The sequence below is a fragment of the Dromiciops gliroides genome, chromosome 1 (genome assembly GCF_019393635.1).
Source record: "Dromiciops gliroides isolate mDroGli1 chromosome 1, mDroGli1.pri, whole genome shotgun sequence".
NCBI lineage: Eukaryota > Metazoa > Chordata > Mammalia > Microbiotheria > Microbiotheriidae > Dromiciops > Dromiciops gliroides.
In genome coordinates, this window is record NC_057861.1 from 19,453,578 (window position 1) to 19,472,863 (window position 19,286).

A 19,286-nucleotide genomic window follows, 5' to 3' on the forward strand; every position below is an offset into this window, starting at 1 on the left:
CCATGTGTCTGAGGCCAAAATTGAACTCAGGAAGACGAGTCTTCCTGACTCCATCACTCTATCTGCTGAACCAACTAGCTACCCCTGCTTCGAAATAGCTCTGAGTATTCAGAAGTTTTTTCTTAGACCAACGTGAAATCTTTGCCACTTGTACCCATTGCTGTCTAATCCTTCTATCCATCAGTCCTTCAGATATTTGAGGACAGTGGCTGTGTCTTTTCCTCTTTGGGCTAATCATTCCCATTTCTTATAACTGTTCCTCCTATAGCATCCAGTCCAATGCCTTTCTCAGTGATGAACATAATTTAGCTTTACAGACAGAGCAGCTTGCTTCATGCAAATGCAGGGAGACTATTTAGGGTTGACCTAGTGAGAACACACCACAAAAGACTAGGGCTTTTGTTCCTGGCAGACATGTATAATAATAGCAGGAATGTGGTTCTGCATGCTTCATATAGCCTTTTATTCTGGCCCCTGGTTTTATTTGCATGAGAACCAAAGAAGGTTTAGGGAGCAAGGGGAGCCTTTTTAACCCCAGCTCCCAAAGACCTTCTATAGACCTTCTTAAGGTGGAAACATTGACAGTTCGTTTGGGGATGTAGTGTCAAAATAGTGACTTTTATAGTCATTAAAAAGAATTTTCTAACCCCAAGTGAGATAGTTGTCTGGAACCAAAGGACCTTAAATTGGTCATAGAGGAAAGCATTGGCATACACTTAGCTTTCTACTACCCTTTTCTGGTTGTCTTATCTGGGTGTTCTGGCTTAAAGCCCTGCTTAGAGTCGGATGAATATAGAATCAATTTATCCTTGTTAGGGTGAGGCTTTTTAGCCTCTGCACATCTGCAGATGGTACTAAGGCTAAATAGCTACAGAGGCTAAATGTTGTTTGTTCAGTTGTTTTCGGTTGTGTCTGACTCTTTGTGACCCCATTTGGGGTTTTCTTGGCAGAGAAACTGGAGTGGTTTGCCATTTCCTTTTTCAGCTCACTTTACTGATGAGGAAACTGAGGCAAGCAGGACTAAGTGACTTGCTCAGGGTCCCACAGCTAGTGTTTGAAGTTGGATTTGAACTCAGGTCTTCCTGACTCCAAGCCCAGTACTTGGTGTGTTATGGCACTATCTAGCTGCCTTGAAGAGGTTAAATAGCTGAAGTGTAAAGGATGACAGGAGAGATTAGCTTGCTGGCCTGCAGAGTTTGCCCAGTATAGAGCAATTTGGGGAAGGTCCGCACTGTACAGGTGTCCTATAGACTTTGCTCAAGATTCAGAAGGAATCTAGAAGGTAGGTTTCAGGAAGAATTCCCAGACTGAGAAGTATGTTTTGGGGGAAATCATAGAAATTCTACTCTCTCAGTCTTCTGGTGGATGGTGATGTGTGGAAGGCTGTCTGAGTAGCCCACGATGCCTCCATCAGAACAGGGCTAGGGGCATCTCTGCTCCCCAGGGCTGGATGAGCCCAGGGAGAGATTATGGGAAATTCTAGGTGGTCTGTTGCACACAGCCCAATGTCCCCCCAGTGGCCTGACCCTTAGCTCATGCCTGTTCTGTCAAATAAGAGTCTTGCCTCACTATTATTATTACTACTGCAACCACTACTACTACAATCACTATGATTAGTACTACTGCAACCACCACTACTACAACCGTCACCACCACTACTACAATCGCTACTATAACCACTACCACTACCATTCTTCCTCCTCTTCCTCCTCCTCCTCTTCTTCTTCCTCCTCTTAACATATTGATAAGTAGTTTGCGTTTGAACAAAGCATCAACACTGATCCTCTCTGCAATATGACTCCCTCACTTATGGTAGACTCCCTGGGCTTTGTTGGTGTCTGCTTGGCATCATTTCTCCTACTTGTCTCAGCCCCTTAGACATCAGTGCCCCTGACTCCACCATCTGACCTAATGATCCAACCTAAGGACTTTGGGTCTTGCCGTCTGACCCACTGATGCACCATGAGGACTTCTAGGACTTCCCATGTGTCCTGAGTCTGAATTACATTTTCTGTGGCTTTCTCCCTCAAGGAGAGCATTAGCCCCTTAAGAGTAGGGACGGGGCAGCTAGGTGGCACAGTGGATAGAGCACCAGCCCTGGATTCAGGAAGACCTGAGTTCAAATCCGGCCTTAGACACTTAATACTTACTAGCTGTGTGACCCTGGGCAAGTCACTTAAACCCAATTGCCTAAAAAAAAAAAGAGTAGAGATGGCCTTGCTTTTTACTACTTGTGTCTCTAGAGCTTAGCACCTGCTTCTCATAGAGTGAGGGAATGATAAAGGCTTTTGTCATTCATTCACATATTTGATCCTTCCTTCCTTCACTCATTCATGTCTTAGACTTGAGGCCCTTCACCATCCCTATTGCCCATCTCTTCTATACTGTTCTCTTCTCTCCTCTGACACGGCCACCAGCCCAGGACAGGCCCTTATAGCTGCTGGTGGGTCTGCCTGCTTCAAGTCTCCCTACCCCAGTCCACCCTCCGCTCCCCACTCAGCTACAGTGTGGGTCTGATCACATCCCTCCTCTGCTCAGTAACCTCTGCTGGCTCCCTGTTATTGAGAGGATCAAATGTACATGTGTGGGAATACTGGAAAGGTAGGAGGGGGCTGGGTTAGGAAGGGCTTTGAATGCCAAACAGAACATGTTTTTATTTGATTCCACCTTCTGCAAGAACTATTTCCTAATCCCCCTTAATGCTAGTGCCTCCCCTGGGAGTCATCTGGTTTGTCCATAGTTGTTTACAAATTATATCCTCCATTATAAACTCCATAAAGGCAGGGACTATTTTTGTCTGGCTTTGTATCCCTAGTGCACACAACAGGTACTTAATAAATGCTTGTTGACTTGAATCTCTCTAGATTACCATTATCCTTGAAAAAATGTGTAGTCCTGATACAGGATACAACCAGACTGTTACCCACCCCACTCTGGGTATGCTTTCTTAATGCAGCCTGAGATTTTTTTCTTCATGACTTATTTTGAGCTCGTGGTCCCCTATGGCCCTCAGATCTATTTTCTCTTCCCTTCTTCTCCCTCCCCTCTCTCAATGAAATGTGTCTGAGTTTCAATGACCAAGGGTAATATTTCAGCAAGCAATTGGTTCATAGGTTCCTCCCTCCTTCCCCTCGTCTCTCTCTCTCTCTCTCTCTCTCTCTCTCTCTCTCTCTCTCTCTCTCTCTCACACACACACACACACACACACACACACACACACACACACAAGCACGCACAAGCACGCACATTCAGGTGTATACTCTGCTCACCTTTTAGGTCTCCGGAGACTCTCGGTGCTGCTACTACTTGACTTATCGGTTATGCTGTAAGAGAAAGGAAGGAAAATCTTTTAAACCTTGAAAAATTTGCCTCTTGCTTGGACTTGTGCTTCTTTTGATTCAGAGCCATCTCGATTTTTGTGATGGAAACCAGTTGTCACGATATACAAGCTCATTCCCACCTCTGAGCCTTTGCCTGTGCTGTCCCACCCTCCCTGAGATGTCTTTCCTTTCCCCCCCTTTCTTCTATCTCCCTACATTTTGACCATCTTTTAAGGCTCTGCCTAGGGGCCAGCCCTCCCCTTAGCACCTTATGTCCTATTTTGAAGCTCCTACAGGATAAGGGTCTCATTTTAGCCTTTTGCAGGGCTTCAGCCAAGACTGGGCACAGAGTAGCATCAGAAGATCCATACATCTTTGGGCTTAATAAATTTGTAAGTATGTAAAATAGTTTGACTTGGGGTGCCACGCCCAGCTTCTCCTTGGAGACCACTGCCCCTTGACCTCATGTCCAGTGCTCTATCGACCCAAGGCCTGAAGCTACTGAACCTCTATGTTCAAAGTTCCCCATTTTCCTCATTGCTTTAGGCCTCAGATGTCAGCCTGATAAATGTGAGGAAATGCCCCCACCCATTTTTTTCCTTTTGTTTATTAGAGTGGAGCAGATATAGCAGCCGGCATGTGAGAGAAGAATTTGGAGCCTTTGAGACCCTTCCAACTCACACTAAGAAAGCCTGGTTAGATAAGGTCAGTCCCATTGGCACAGGATTGAATGACTTCCTAGCTCTGCCACTAACTTAAAATGAAAGCTCAGGTAAAGTCACTCCTCTCTGCTCCTCAGTCTCCCCATCTGTAAACTGGGGGTGCTGGTGAGCTGGATGATTTCTAAGGTCCTGTCTGTCTCTGATATTCCATGTATAAAAGACAGAAACGCAGATACTCAGAACCACAAAGGTCCCCAGGAACAATGTGGTCTGTGCCTGCTAAGAAGGAAATCCACTCCCTACTCGGGAGAAAAGTACCCCCAAAGTGTACATCCAATCTCTCCTTGAAGTCTTCCCTGGAGGGAGATCTCACTGCCTTCCTGAGGCAGCATGTTCCAGTCTTGAAGGCCTCTCAGTCTTGGGAAGTTTTCCTTGTTTTGAGTTGAAATTGGCCTCTCTATGACACCCATTCATGGCTCCTCGTTCTGCCATTTTTCACCTACTATCCCTTCAGACACTAGAAAGTGGTCCCTCTGCTGAGGGCTCTCTTTTCTAGGCTAGACAACCACAACTCTTGCAATCTACCTTTCTAGGGCATGGTCTTGAGGCCTTCTGACTATCCTTGGGCTTCCTTCGGTTTATCAATGTCCTTCCTAAAATGTGGTTCCTAGAATTTAACTTGGGGTATGCTGGCTACAATGCTGTACTTGGAAGTCAGGAAGACCTATCTGGGTTCAAATCCTGCCTCCTAGCAAGGACCAGCTGTGTGACCCCAGGCAAGTGACTTGACCTCTCTGGTCTTGTCAAATGAAGCGGCTGGATTACAAGGTCTCTGAAGTTTAAATCTATGACCCTACAGTGGTCCAGGTGAGATCTGCTGATAGCAGAAATGGGATATTCTCTCCCTAGTTCTGGACGCCATGTCTCTCTCTCTCTCTCTTTTTTTTTTCCTTTTTTTTTTTAAGGGAGGCAATTGGGGTTAAGTGACTTGCCCAGGGTCACACAGCTAGTAATTGTCAAGTGTTTGAGGCTGGATTTGAACTCAGGTCCTCCTGAATCCAAGGCCAGTGCTTTATCCACTGCGCCACCTAGCTGCCCCACCATGTGTCTCTTAATGCAGGCTGAGATCACATTTGAGTTTTGGGCTGTTGTGTTGAGCTGTTGACTCCAATCAACCTCAGAGTGCATTAGAACTCCCCAGATGGGAGGTGGGGAGGCTACTTACGAGGCTACTGCAATAGTCCAGGTGAGACGTAATGAGTCTCAGAACTAGGGCAGAGGCAATGAAAGTAAAGCAAAGCACAGGGTCATTGATCAAGCTTTAGAAGTCATATAATCTGAACTCATTTTACAGAATAGGAAATTGAGGCCCAGGAAATGGAGAAACCGAGTTTAAGTGAATTGCCCAAGGTCACACAGTAGCATTTGAACCCAGGTTTGACGGTCAATGCAAAGAGATGGTGGGGAGGTAGACTTGATATTGCTTGGAAACGGACCAGAAGGGAGTGGGTGAGGGAGAGAGGAGAACTGGAAACACCACCAAGGTCTGACCCTGGGAAGCCTGGGAAATGATGTCACTGGCAGAAAGAGGGAAGCCCAGAAGACAAATAGCCATGCTGAATAGCTCAGTTTGGGACATGTTGAGTTTGAGGTGCTAGCAGGAGATCCGGGGATTGGTCTAATGGGAAATGTGGGTCTGAAGGTTCAGGGATCAGATCTGGGAACAGCAAGGTGGGAGTGAGTGTAGGGGAAGCGATGGCAGTGGCTGAAACAGGCAAGGGAGAGTGGACAGAATGAAGAAGATGGCCCCTTTTGACCAGATCTAAGTCACCTGGGCAGAGTTGAGTAGACTCCTGCCTGCTGTTCATGGAAAATAAAAAAGATGCTTGTATTTTAATAACACTTAAAATAAAATGGCTGATTTTTCTTAAAATTAGACAGCCTCTAAAATACCCCTAGAGGGCAGTGAGACCCTATTCACTTTTCAGAGGAACCTGAATTTAAGAACACATGGAAGTACCAAGCTGTGTCAGTTGACCCAGAGCATGATTTTTTATCTATAAGACAAAGAAAATAGACAAATTATAATAATTATAATAAAAATTTGCATCAATTGATGCACCTGGTTCTTTTAGTGTTAATTCTGTCTTTTTATCTCTTTCTCTCTCTCTTTCCTTTCTCTCTCTTCTCTCTCCTCTTCTCCTCTCCTCTCTCCTCTCTTTCTCTCTCTGTCTCTCTGTCTCTCTCTGTCTCTGTCTCTCTGTCTCTCTGTGTCTCTCTCTCTCTCTTCTTGCAAAGGCTTCCCTGGCTAACTGTGGCCTTTCCAATAAAATGATTTGTGATCCAGTTGTGATCAGGGGGACCTTAACTTGCCTGCCTTCTAGCATCAGGCTCTGGCTATACTGGGCACATTCCCTGTGCCACTCACTGGGAAGGCAAAGAGGGGAACAAGGAGAGCCATTGGTCCCCAGACTCTGGACCTCCCAGGGTTGGGGTCGGACACAACTCCCCTCTCCATTATTTTAGGAGGGTACCACCATCATATCAATCACTCAGGTCTACAGTCTGAGTGTCATCCCCAATTCTTCACCTTTCATTTACTTCCCATTTGTCCTGTATATAGCTTGTTTGTACATTTTTTGGTTTGTTTTCCTCCATTAGATTGTAAGCTCCTCGAGGACAGGGATTGTCTTTTTGTTTGTGTTTGTCTCTCCAGCATTTAGGGCAGTCCCTGGTACGTGTGAAGCTCTTAATAAACACTTGTTGCCTGACTTGACTAACTAGTGGCCTGCAGTGCACATCACATCGACCTACCTGGACTTTTGGGCGGTCTCCTTTAAGGCCATATCACTCTTAAGGGAGGGCTTGAGGATGGACACTGTGCTGTAAGACAAGAAACATTTCTTACCGTGGTTACCATAGATGAGAGCTGGAAGGGGTCTTAGAGACCATCACATCCAGTCTCTTCTTTCTATTGATTTTGCAGTTTGCAGGAGGATCCTCACAATGGGCCTATGAGGTAAGTGCTACTGTCACCCCCATTTTACAGATGAAGAAACTGAGGCAAGCAGCGGTTAAGTGACTTGGCCAGGATCACGCAACTAGTCAAGTGTCTGAGGTAGGATTTGAATCCAGGTCTTCCTGATTGGCAAGTCCAGTGTTTCCTCCACTAGAATCCACTCTGCAGGTGTTAAACCCCAGTCCAGTTGGCAGAACCAGATGAAAATATGAACAAGTTAAATAAAAATACAATACGACAGGGGCAGGTAGGTGGCGCAGTGGATAGAGCACCGGCCCTGAAGTCAGGAGTACCTGAGTTCAAATCCGGCCTCAGACACTTAACACTTACTAGCTGTGTGACCCTGGGCAAGTCACTTAACCCCAATTGCCTCACTCAAAAAAAAATACAATACGACATAGAGGATGTTGAATTGTGGTTTTCAGGGATCCTTTTCTATTTGGGTTTGACACCACTGCTTAGCCAATGGACCTCATGGGTCCATGAGGGAATTATAGAATTTCCTTTTCTGGAAACTGTGGGAGCCCAGAATCCTAGGATTGGCATGAGCTTCCGCAGTCATGTAGCTGATCCTCTTCTATCTGACAAATAACCTTCACAACAACATATCAGAAAGGGTCAGGATCCTGCTGGATAACCCAAAAGGAGTCATCCAGACTTTGTGTGACGTCTATTTGAAAGATGGGAGATAATCTTCCTAGTAACTGCGTCATGCTGTTCGGGTTTCAGTCCTGCCTTGTATATGTGCTGCCTGCGTGACCCTGAACAAGTCACATGAACCTCTCAGCTCATCAGGCAACATTCACAGACTAATATGGCTGAACTGCATTGGCGGAGGGAATTTCTTTAATGGGAAGTTTCTGATACCATGAAATCACATGGTCAAAGAAAAAAAAACAAACTTCTTACATTTTGCTTTAACTTAAAACAAGGGATAGACTAGGTGACTTTCTGAGATTCCTCCTTGAGGTTCCTTCAAGTGGCAAGGTCACATGCCATTTCTTTTTTCTTTTCTTTTTTTTTTTTTGTGAGGCAATTGGGATTAAGTGACTTGCCCAGGGTCACACAGCTAGTAAGTGTTAAGTGTCTGAGGCCAGATTTGAACTCAGGTCCTCCTTACTCCAGGGCTGGTGCTCTATCCACTGCGCCACCTAGCTGCACCATCACATGCCATTTCTTGACAAGGACAGGGATTATATTTAGAAGGTGGCATATTATAGGACCTGGAATCCAAGCTTACACAAGAAAACTGGGACCACCATTCTACCTCTTCTCTCCTCAAGTGAGATAATATTTGTAAGGTACTTAGCCTGGAGTCAGGAGGACCTGAGTTCAAATCTGGCCTCAGACAATTACTAGATGTATGACCCTGGGCAAGTCATTTAACCCTGTTTGCCTCAGTTTCCTCATTTGTAAAATGAGCTAGAGAAGGAAATAGAAACCACTCCAATATCTTTGCCAAGAAAACCCCCAATGGGGTTACAAAGAGTTGGACATGATTGAAAAATGACTCAACCACAAAGAAGCATCAGAGCCTGAAGCATCTCTCTTGCCCAGACAACACATGTTCCCTAAATGTGTGCCCCTCCCTAGGTGTGTCCACTTGATGATGTGTCTATTTGTGGGAGCCCCTGCTTAGGTCTATGGGGAAATTTTTCTATTGCTACTTTTCTTACCATGCTGTTTTATTATAGTCCTTTGATTTGCATTATTTGTGTCCTCTGCCTGACTAGTAAAAGTAAATTCATTGGTGGGGGCTTCTGGGTTACAGATTTGAGAGTACATGGATCCACAAAATTCCTCCATCTGCTCATTCTGGGGACCCCCACTGTGAGAAGGAGTCTCTCAGAATGAGGCATGGATCCTGATAATGCTTCAAATATAGCTGCATTTTGTGCATCTTTTCTGTGGTCATTCTTATGTTGACTCAAGGGAGGCAGTTAGGAGAACAATTGGATCATCTCCTCTGAGCCCATGCTTGGTGCCATCCCAATGGATGTCCTTGGTGCCCAGGGCATCCATTGCCCCTTAATACACAGTCTCTGTTATCCTGAAGTGGTAGAACTGTGTGTCTGCCAAAGAATGAGGGCACTGTGGTAGACGGTGGGAGCTTTAGTCAATCTTGGCAGCCTCTCACCTCTTTGTATGGATCTGTGGGGAAAGGGGGACTTGCTCCCCAACCTTTCTCCAAGCTATTGGGGTACTATACCTTGTGAACTTCTTGTATGAATCCTCTTCTGCACAGATTGTTCTTCTGGCATCCTCACGCACCATTTCCATGAGCTTCTGAAGACCTGAGGAGAGGGGAAGAGGTCACCCCTCATGTGATGGAAAGAGGGAAGTGGCAGGAATGAGGGACCCGGTTATTGAACCCCATTCAGATTCCCCCTTCCCCTCTCCCCAGTGTTATTAAGTGAAGCCTTCTTTACACCATCAAGCAACTGCTATCTTGAAGTGATCTATCTACAGGAGAGAAAGTTGAGGTTTCATGGAATTCCATTCAAGAAAAAAGATCTAATGTCCACTATATGCCAGTTAAGAGGCAGTGTGGTGCAGTGGATAGGGAGCTGGCCTGAATTCAGAATGACCTGAGTTCAAATCCTGACTTGTGACCCTGGGAAGGTTAATCTCTGGGTTAACCTAAATTAGGTTGATCTAACTTAAACTCTCAGGACCTGAAGCAGCTCTCTTAAACTAATTTCAGAGGTGGTCACAAGCCACACTGGGAGAGAGAATTTATTCCCAGTCTGGGAGTTTCCTAGACAAGTGAAATCACAGGTGTGGTGCTTAAACAACAACAATTTGTGTTAGGCACTTATCTAGGCACAAGGGGCTTGCTTGCATTCTCCTGGTGGGACACATACACACTGATAAGACATCATCATATGTTGTTCAGTTGTTTTCAGAATGACTTGCCCAAGGTCACACAGCTAGGAAGTGTCTGAGGCCAGTCTTGAACCCAGGAAGCTGAGTTTTCATGATTCCAGACCCCAGTGCTCTATCCATCCCGCCATCTAGCTTCTATAAAGTGCTTAGTGCTATATAAATGTTAGCTATCATAATCTCTATTTTTCAGCTAGGGAAACAGAGGCAAACGAGGTCAAATGACATGCCCAGGGTCACACTGGTAGTGTCTGAGGTCAGATTTGAATTCGGGTCCTCCTGACTCCAACCCAATGCTCTATCCATGGTGACTCCTAGCGGCCTCCAACTGTCTTCCCCTTTGAAAGTCTCCTTTGCAGAGGAAGTGAAGATTTCTGATTTCTGCCTCCCTTTCCCTGCCTCACCATCCTTCATCCCCCACTTCAGAGGTGCACATCACACCTGTGTCTAGCACCATGTGCAGGAGTGGTTGGAATGCCAATTGGTACAAGCCAGCCTAATTCCCTGGAAATCCGGGAAACATTCTTGGAGAGGATCATTTATAAGGTTCCACATTTCCCCTTGCCTGCCACCAATTTGTACTTGAAAAGAATGCCTTTGGGCAGGGACTGTGCCCGCTAGTCCAGGGTTTCATCTATCATGTAGCTGAGCTTTGATGTGCACAAAATAGGAACGGTGCCCACCCTCTTTCCTGAATCTATCCTGGAAAAAAACACACCAAGAGAGGGGAGATGCAAAGCTTGTTGGCAAAATGTATAGTTTCATGGATGATGAAAGGGCCTTGGGGAACCCCCCGTGAAATGTAAAGACTCTGGGGGAATGCTCACAGTGTTGGTGCTGGCTGCTGAGCCCTGGGAAACAGGTGCTCAATTCCCTCTGTTTCCTGGGGCTCAGGGAATGGAACCACCAGTGGAGGTGGGGCTGATGCCATTAACATGTGACAGCAGCTGTTCTCAGAGTGTGGGGGTCCTCAGGACCCTTTCAGGTAAACCAGGGGATCAAAACTAGTTTTCATGATCATTCTGTTATAATTCTCCTCCCTTTTCCAACTACCAATCTGGATGAGGCCACATTTTGCTTCCTATGCCTCAACCAAAGCACCGTATTACAGTAGGCTGAATGCAGAAGTGTATATGACAATCCAGTTGTTTTCTATTAAGCCGTGGAAAATAATGAAATTCCCTCCACTAATTGTTTTTTTCTTGGCAAATAGTTACTCTTTACAAAAATATTTATGTTAACATAAAATAATGGATTTATTACCATTGTGCTAAATAAATGAATAACTCTTTAAATAATTTCTCAGTTTTGGTTTCTAATAGGGATGGATATAGACGCATGTAACCAAAGGCATCCTTAATAATTTCTAAGTGTGTAAAGGCGTCTTGAGACCAAAAAAGCTTGAGAATGGCTAATTCACAGAAACCAACCCAAATCCATTGGTCTTCCTTTCACCAAACCACTCGACACTGACAAGCCTGCCCATTGTTTTTTGTTGCTCCCTTGGGGCTGGTTCACAACGGACAGTGGGATAAAGAAGAAAGCACTAGGGGATAGATAACATGAGGCACTCACTGATGGGGATGTTCTCCTCATCTTGCTTTGTGGATGAAGACTCATTATCCTCCAGCTCTTTACTGCTGGTCCCCAGGGTCACAGTGCTCTGGGGCTCGTCTGAGCCAGTAGGGTTCACTGAGAGCATGCTGCTCTGTGGAGATGACCCCCCACTTGTGCGGGAAAGGCTGATGGTCGATGCCCTCCGGCTTGGTTTTCGGCTGGCTGTGACCCGGGGAGCTGGAATTTTGTATTTCTTGGACTAAAAGGAAGAGGGAAAAGGTAGTAAGGAAAAGAAATTCCTGTGACAGAATCAGGTGGAGGAGGGAAATAAGGGTGGGAATCAATCAAGTGATCAAAAAGCTGCTATTCTACTAGGAGGGCTACAACCTTCTTTCTGATATTTTTTTTTTAGTGAGGCAATTGGGGTTAAGTGACTTGCCCAGGGTCACACAGCTAGTAAGTGTTAAGTGTCTGAGGCTGGATTTGAACTCAGGTCCTCCTGACTCCAGGGCCAGTGCTCTATCCACTGTACCACCTAGTTGCCCCCTTTGTGATTTATAATAACTCCCGTGTGCATCATGGGTAAGGTTTTCAAAAATCTTATAATTGTCCTATGAGCTAGTTAGCGTCCATATCATTATTTCCCTTTTCCAGATGAGAAATCTGAGACTTGGGGAAGCCAAATAACTTACTCAGAGTCATATAGTTATTAGGAATCAAGGACTTCACTCAAATCCAGGGCTTCTGACTCTAAGCCCAGTGCCAAATGAGAGGATGGAAGCCAGGGACACACCCACCTTAGAGTCTATCTGTGGGCCAGCCGTAGGACCAGTCCTCCGGCCTTTAAAATTTAAATAGGTTTTGGGGGCAGCTAGGTGGCGCAGGGGATCACTGGCCCTGGAGTCAGGAGGACCTGAGTTCAAATCCAGCCTCAAGACACTTGACACTTACTAGCTGTGTGACCCTGGGCAAGTCACTTAACCCCAATTGCCTTACCGAAAAAAAATTTAAATTTAAATAGGTTTTTATTATAAATTCACATACACATATGTATATATATACATACATAAATATGCACATATGAATATACATACACACACATATATATATATATATTTATATCTCTATCATCTATCTATCTAGTTTTTTTTGGGGGGGGGGCAATGAGGGTTAAGTGACTTGCCCAGGGTCATTCAGCTAGTAAGTGTCAAGTGTCTGAGGCCAGATTTGACTCAGGTCCTCCTGAGTCCAGGGCCGGTGCTTTATCCACTGTGCCACCTAGCTGCCCCCTATCTATCTAGTTTTAAAACTCTTTGGGCATAATTCCAGATTTTAAAATGTTTGCATTAGTTCACAGTTCCACTAACAGTGTATTAGTGTCCCAATTTTTCCACATTCCCCTCCAGCATTTGTCTTCTATCATTTTAGCTAATATGGTAGGTGTGAGATGGTACATCAGAGTTATTTTAATTTTCATTTCTTTAGTCAATAATAATTTAGAGCATTTTTATATGACTATATATAGCTTTGATTTCTTCCCAAAACTGTCTTGCTTATGTCCTTTGCCCACTTAGCAATTAGGGAATGACTCATGTTTTTATAAATTTGACTCAGTTCTCTATATAGTTGAGATATGAGGCCTTTATCTGAGGAACTGTCTATAAAATATATCACCCCCCCCCAATTTTCTGCTTTCCTTTTAATTTTGGCTATGTTGGTTTTATTTGTACAAAAGCTTCTAATTTAATGTAATCAAAATTATCCATTTATATCTCACAATGCTTTCCGGTTTATTCATAAATTCTTCTCCTATCCATAAATCTGATAGGCATCATGTTTCATGCTCCTTTAATTTACTTACTTAAGATATTTCCCTTTATGTTCAGGTCATGTATATATTCTGACCTTATCTTAGTAATGGTATAAGATATTGGTCTCTACATAATTTCTGCTGGACTGCTTTCTGGTTTTCCCCCAGGTTGTTTTCCATGGGTTTTCTCTCTTAATTTTTTTTGTGTGGGACAATGAGGGTTAAGTGACTTGCCCAGGGTCACACAGCTAGTTAAGTGTCAAGTGTCTGAGGCTGCATTTGAACTCAGGTCCTCCTGAATCCAGGCCTGGTACTTTATCTACTGCGCCACCTAGCTGCCCCCCAGTACCATATAGTTTTGATAATTACCCCCTTATAATACTGTTTAAGATCTGACTGCCAGACCTCTTTCCTTTACATTCCCTCCCCAGTAATTCCTTTGATATTCTTGACCCTTTGTTCTTCCAAATGAATTTTATTATTTTTTTCTAGCTCAATAAAATAATATTTTGAAAGTTAAATGGGATGGCACTGAATAAGTAGATTAGGTTATGTAGAATTGTCATTTTTATTATAATGGCTTGACCCAACCATGAACAATGAATACTTCTCCAATTATTTAAATCTGACTTCATTTGCATAAAAATGTTTTATAATTATGTTCATACAATTACTGTGTTTGTTTTAGAAGGTATATTCCCAGGTATTTTATATTGTACATGGTTATTTTAAATGAAATATCTCTTACTATCTTTTCTTGCAAGGCTTTGTGGGTGATATATAGTAATGCAAATGATTTATGTGGGTAAATTTTGTATCCTGGTTTGTTTTTTTTTTGCTAAAATTGTTAATTGTTTCAAGTAATTTTTAGTTGAATCTCTAGGATTTTCCAAGTATACCATCATATTGTTTGCAAAAGGATAGTTTTATTTCCTCATTGCCCATTCTGATTCCTGCAATTTCTTTTTCTTCTCTTTTTACTATTGCTAGCATTTCTAGTACAAAGTTAAACAACAATGCTGATACTAGACATCCCTGTTTAACTCCTGATCTTACTGGGAAGGTATCTAGTTTATTCCCATTACAGATAATGCTTGTTGATGGTTTTAGGTAGATGCTTCTGATCATCTTGAGGAAAAATCAACTTATACCTATACTTTCACACATTTTTATGTTGTAGTTTGTCAAAATCTTTTTCTGCATTTATTGTTATAAGCATATGATTTTAGCTCCATTTGTTATTGATATATTCAATTATGTTAATAGTTTTCTCTATACTGAAGCAGTCCTGCATTCCTGGTATAAATCCCACTTGGTCACAATGTATATATACACTTTGTGATATATTGCAGTAATCTCCCAGCTAATATTTTATTTAGGACTTTTGCAGCAATATTCATTCTGTTTTTTGCTCTTCCTGGCTTAGGTATCAGTAGCATGTTTGTTTCATAAAAGAAGTTTGGTAGAACTCCTTCTTTGCCTATTATTCCAAATAATTTATTTAATATTGAAATTAGATGATCTTCAAATGGTAGAATTCACTTGTAAACCCATCTAGTCCTGAAGCTTTTTTCTCAGGAAGCCCATTTATTCCCTGTTCAATTTATTTCTCCTAATATATGTTTATTTAACTATTCTATTTCCTTTTCTGTTGATCTACACAATTTATATTTTTGTAAGTATTTTTCCATTTCAGTTAAATTATTACATTTATTGACATATAATTGGGCAAAATAATTTTAATAATAGTATTAATTTCATCTCCATTAATAGTGCATTCACCCTTTTCATTTTTGATACTAATGACTTGGTTTTCTCTTTAAAAATAAAATTAACCAATGATTTATCTATATTAGTTTTTTCCATAAAAAACAATTATTAGTTTTATTAACTCAGTGAGTTTCTTACATTAAATTTTATTAATCTCACCTTTAATTTTCAAGATTTCCAATGTGGTGTTCAAATGGGGATTTTTAATTTGTTCTTTTCCTAGTTTTTTTTAAATTGCATACTCAACTCATTGATATGTTATTTTTCTATTTTATTGATGTAAACATTACATCCCAAAAGTTTTGGTATGTTGTCTCATTATTATCATTCTCTTTAATATAATTATTTATTGTTTCTATGACTTGTTCTTTGACCCACTCATTCTTTAAGATTGGGTTATTTAGTCTCCAACTTTTTTCCAACTAATTTTTAATGTGTTTCTATCATCCTTTCTTAAATGTAATTTTATTGCATTATGATCTTAAAAGGTTGCATTTAATATTTCTGCTTTTCTGTATTTGATTATAAGGTCTTTATGCCCTAATACAAGGTCAGTTTTTGTAAAGGTGCCATGTACTGCTGAAAAAAGGTGTGTTCCTTTCTTATTCCCATTCATTTCTTTCCATATGTCTGTCATATCTAACTTTTCTAACATTCTATATATGTGTTGGTTTCTGGTTTTTTATTCAGATTGCTATCCAGTTCTGTTTTATGGGTAAATTCATCCCATTCACATTCAAAATTATAATGATTAGTTGTGTATTTCCATCCATCTTATTTTCCCTCAAATATTTGTCTCTGTCTCTGTTTCTGTCTGTCTGTCTATCTGTCTCTCTGCCCCCCTCCATCCCTACTCAGGAGTCTACCTTCACAGTTCAAGCACCCTTCAAAGAGTCCCTACCTTATCCTATCTCTTTGCCCTTCTAGTTGTCTAAGTTAAGAAGACTTTTATGACCAACTAGATGTATATATTCCCTGTCGAACTCAGTTCTGATGAGAATCAGCTTCCTGTTCTGTCTTCCCTTCAGTATGCCTTGTTTGTATGATATAATTGTTCCATTTTACATCTCCCTATCCAATTTTATTTTTTAGGATCATTACATCATAATCAAGTCAACCTCACACTCTGTGTATACTCTTTTTAAGTACCCTAGGAATAACATTCTTAAGAATTACAAATATCATAATCCCATATAAGAAGTAAGCAGTTTAATCTTATTAAATCTTTTATGATTAGTTTTTCCTGTTTTGTTTTTTTTTTTTTTGGTGAGGCAATTGGGGTTAAGTGACTTGCCCAGGGTCTGTACACAGCTAGTAAGTGTTAAGTGTCTGAGTCTGGATTTGAACTCAGGTGCTCCTGACTCCAGGGCCAGTGCTTTATCCACTGAGCTATCTAGCTTCCCCCTGTTTACTTTTTTGTGGTACTCCTACCTTTTGTACCTGTAAGCCAAATTGTCTGTTCTGTTCTGATCTTTTCCTCAAGAATGCCTGAAAGTCTTCATTAAATGTAATTTTTTCCCTTGTAGGATTATGTCCAGCTTTCCTGGGTAGGTTATTTTTGGTTGTATACCAATTCCTTTGCTCTTTGCAATATCATTTCTATGCCTTTTGGTCTTTTAACATAAAAGTTGCTAAATCTTGTGTTATGCTAACTATAGTTCTACAATATTTGAATTATTTCTTTCTAGTTACTTGCAATATTTTCTCCTTGACCTGGGAGCTTTGAAACTTAGGTATAATGTTCCTGTGAATTTTTATCTTGGGATCTCTTTCAGATGGTTATCAGTGGATTTTTAAATTTCTATTTTAGCCTCTAGTTCTAAAACTTCAGAGCAATATTCTTGGAGTGTAGGGTCTAGATTCCTTTTTTTTTTTTAATCACAATGTTCAGGTCATGACTTTCAGGTAGTACAACAATTCTTATCTCTCCTCAGTCTGTTTTCTAGATCAGCTGTTTTTCCAAAAAGATATTTCATGTTCTCTTCTATTTTTCATTCTTTTGATCTTGTTTTATTTCTTGATGTCTTATGAAGTCATTAGCTTCTTCTTAACCAATTCTAATTTTTAAGGAATTATTTTCTTTTCTATAAGTTTTTGGATCTCTTTTCCTTAAGGAATTATTTTCTTTTTTATAAGTTTTTGGATGTCTTTTCCCAATTAGTTGACTTTCTTTTCCTAATTTTTTTATTTTCTTGCATCATTCTTCCTTCTGTTCCCAATTTTCCTCTGCTTTTCTTATTTGATTTTTAGTCCTTTTTATGCTCTTCCAAAAATTCTTTTTGGCTTGTGACTATTTTATATTTTTCTTTGAAGCTTTATATGTAGCTGTTTTGACATAATTATCTTCTAAGTTTGAACCTGATCTCTATCACAATAGTAACTATATGCGGTCAGGTTTTTTCCCCCTTTTTTGCTTACTCATTTTTTTTTTAAACAACAACCCATTTCTTGGCTATTAATTTCATAGTAGGGTCAGGCTCTATTCTCAGGGTGTGGAGGATAATGTCTCAAGCCTCAGGTTTTTCTTGTTGTTGTTTTTAGGGCTCCGTCTGGGGGTCCTTAACTTCTTTTGGTTCTTCTAATGTTCTATGATCTAAGGCCAGGTATGGTCAGTTCTCTTCTAGTTCATGTCTTGGTGCATGAGTTATCTCAGGTACTCCTCTCCTTTCCCAAGTGGGCAACTAGGCTGCTCTAAAATTCACTTTGAGACATTATTTTAAGTTATTGGGGGGAATGGGATTTTGGAAAGTCAGGTTATTTCCTGCCTTATTCCACATTCTTCCCCCAATTCCCTTAATAATGAACATTTATATAGTACCTACTATGTGTCAGGCACTATGCTCAGCACGTTCCAATTATTATCTTGTTTGATCCTTACAATAACTCCTGGAGGCAGGTGCTGTTATCCCAATTTCACAGATAAGAAACTTGAGGTTAAGTGATTATCTCAAATCACACAGCAATTAAGTATCTGAGTCTGGTTTTGAACTCAGGTCTTTCTGACTCCAGACCCCTGAAACATAGTAGGCAGTTTAGTAAATATTCATTGATGAGAATCTAGTCCAACCTATGATAAGAGAGGACAGGTGATTTGTTCAAGGTCACACAGGTAGTGAGTGGTTGAGTTGGGATTTCAACCTACATCCTTTGATTTCATAAATCTAGAACTCTTTTCACTTCCCCCTTTGATTGTGTACCTCCTTCTGTGATCCCCAAGACTTTTTTTTTTTGGTGAGGCAGTTGGGGTTAAGTGACTTGCCCAGGGTCACACAGCTAGTAAGTGTCAAGTGTCTGAGGCCGGATTTGAACTCAGGTACTCCTGAATCCAGGGCCAATGCTCTATCCACTGTGCCACCTAGCTGCCCCAAACCCCAAGACTTTTAAAAGGCAGGAGTGCAATGGGGAAAGAGTGGACGCTCGATGTTGGGGTATAAGCCCCACCAGGCTCATGTGGGAGACAGGTGCCTCTGTCTCATTTGTCTCTGTTTTGGGATATTCCCATTGGCCATCCCCCTGCCCAGATGAAGGGGCTGTTGGCAAAGCTGCTAATTCCCTGGAGAGAAAGAGCATCGTTGATAAATACCATACTGCCTCTGCCTTTCTTACACTGTAGAAAATTAATTTCTGATTCTGGTGAGAAAAAATAGACCATGTCAACTTGGCCTTGAAAAGCTAAGTCATCAAATCAGCTTGTGAAAAGTGCCAGGGCCTGAAAATCTGGAGACCTGAGTGTGGCTTTTGCCTTCCTCTATTAACTCACTGTGTGACCTTGGGTAAGTCACTTAACCTCTTCCTCCCCTGTGAAACCAAGGGGTTCAACTAGTTGATCTCATACAGGTCTAGAATTCTTAATGGTCAAAAGGTTTTTGAGCAGGGTTTCTGACTGCATCCTCAAAGTTGCTATTTCTAGCTAGAGTGGTTCAGCCACCCTCAATAGAAAGGCAAACGTTCCTGCTTCCTTTACTGCAGTAGGAAAAAAAAAAGTGGAGTAGAAGGGTGGGCCAGCCCTTCCTTCAACTTTCTTGGTTTGGGGGTGGAATCGAGAGTAGGTTCTGAAGAAGTGCTGAAGTCACTAGATTTAAGCTGACTCAAATCCCCCGCTGACATCTTCCTGGGATAAATGCTGCTTTCTTCTGCCTGGTATTTAACTCTTGGGTAGTGTTAAGCAGCTGCTGTATTCCACCCTAGAGGTGAACGCCTTTCAGGGCTGGAGGCCTGATGGCTCAGTGTAGGTTTTATAGCTATGTCAGAGGCTATGGGGATGA

At 41.8% G+C, this 19,286-nt stretch overlaps 1 protein-coding gene across 1 annotated transcript in view; it reads right to left on the reverse strand.

Annotated features, from left to right (window-relative positions):
* Positions 1-19,286, reverse strand: part of CCDC60 (coiled-coil domain containing 60) — a 194,640-nt gene that overhangs the window by 11,152 nt on the left and 164,202 nt on the right. Inside the window, exons 8-11 of the mRNA XM_043978177.1 lie at positions 11,460-11,700; positions 9,211-9,295; positions 6,797-6,865; positions 3,270-3,323 (exon numbers count right to left, since the gene is read on the reverse strand). Of these exons, the coding sequence (XP_043834112.1) occupies positions 3,270-3,323; positions 6,797-6,865; positions 9,211-9,295; positions 11,460-11,700 (449 nt within the window). The remainder of the gene's footprint in view (positions 1-3,269; positions 3,324-6,796; positions 6,866-9,210; positions 9,296-11,459; positions 11,701-19,286) is intronic.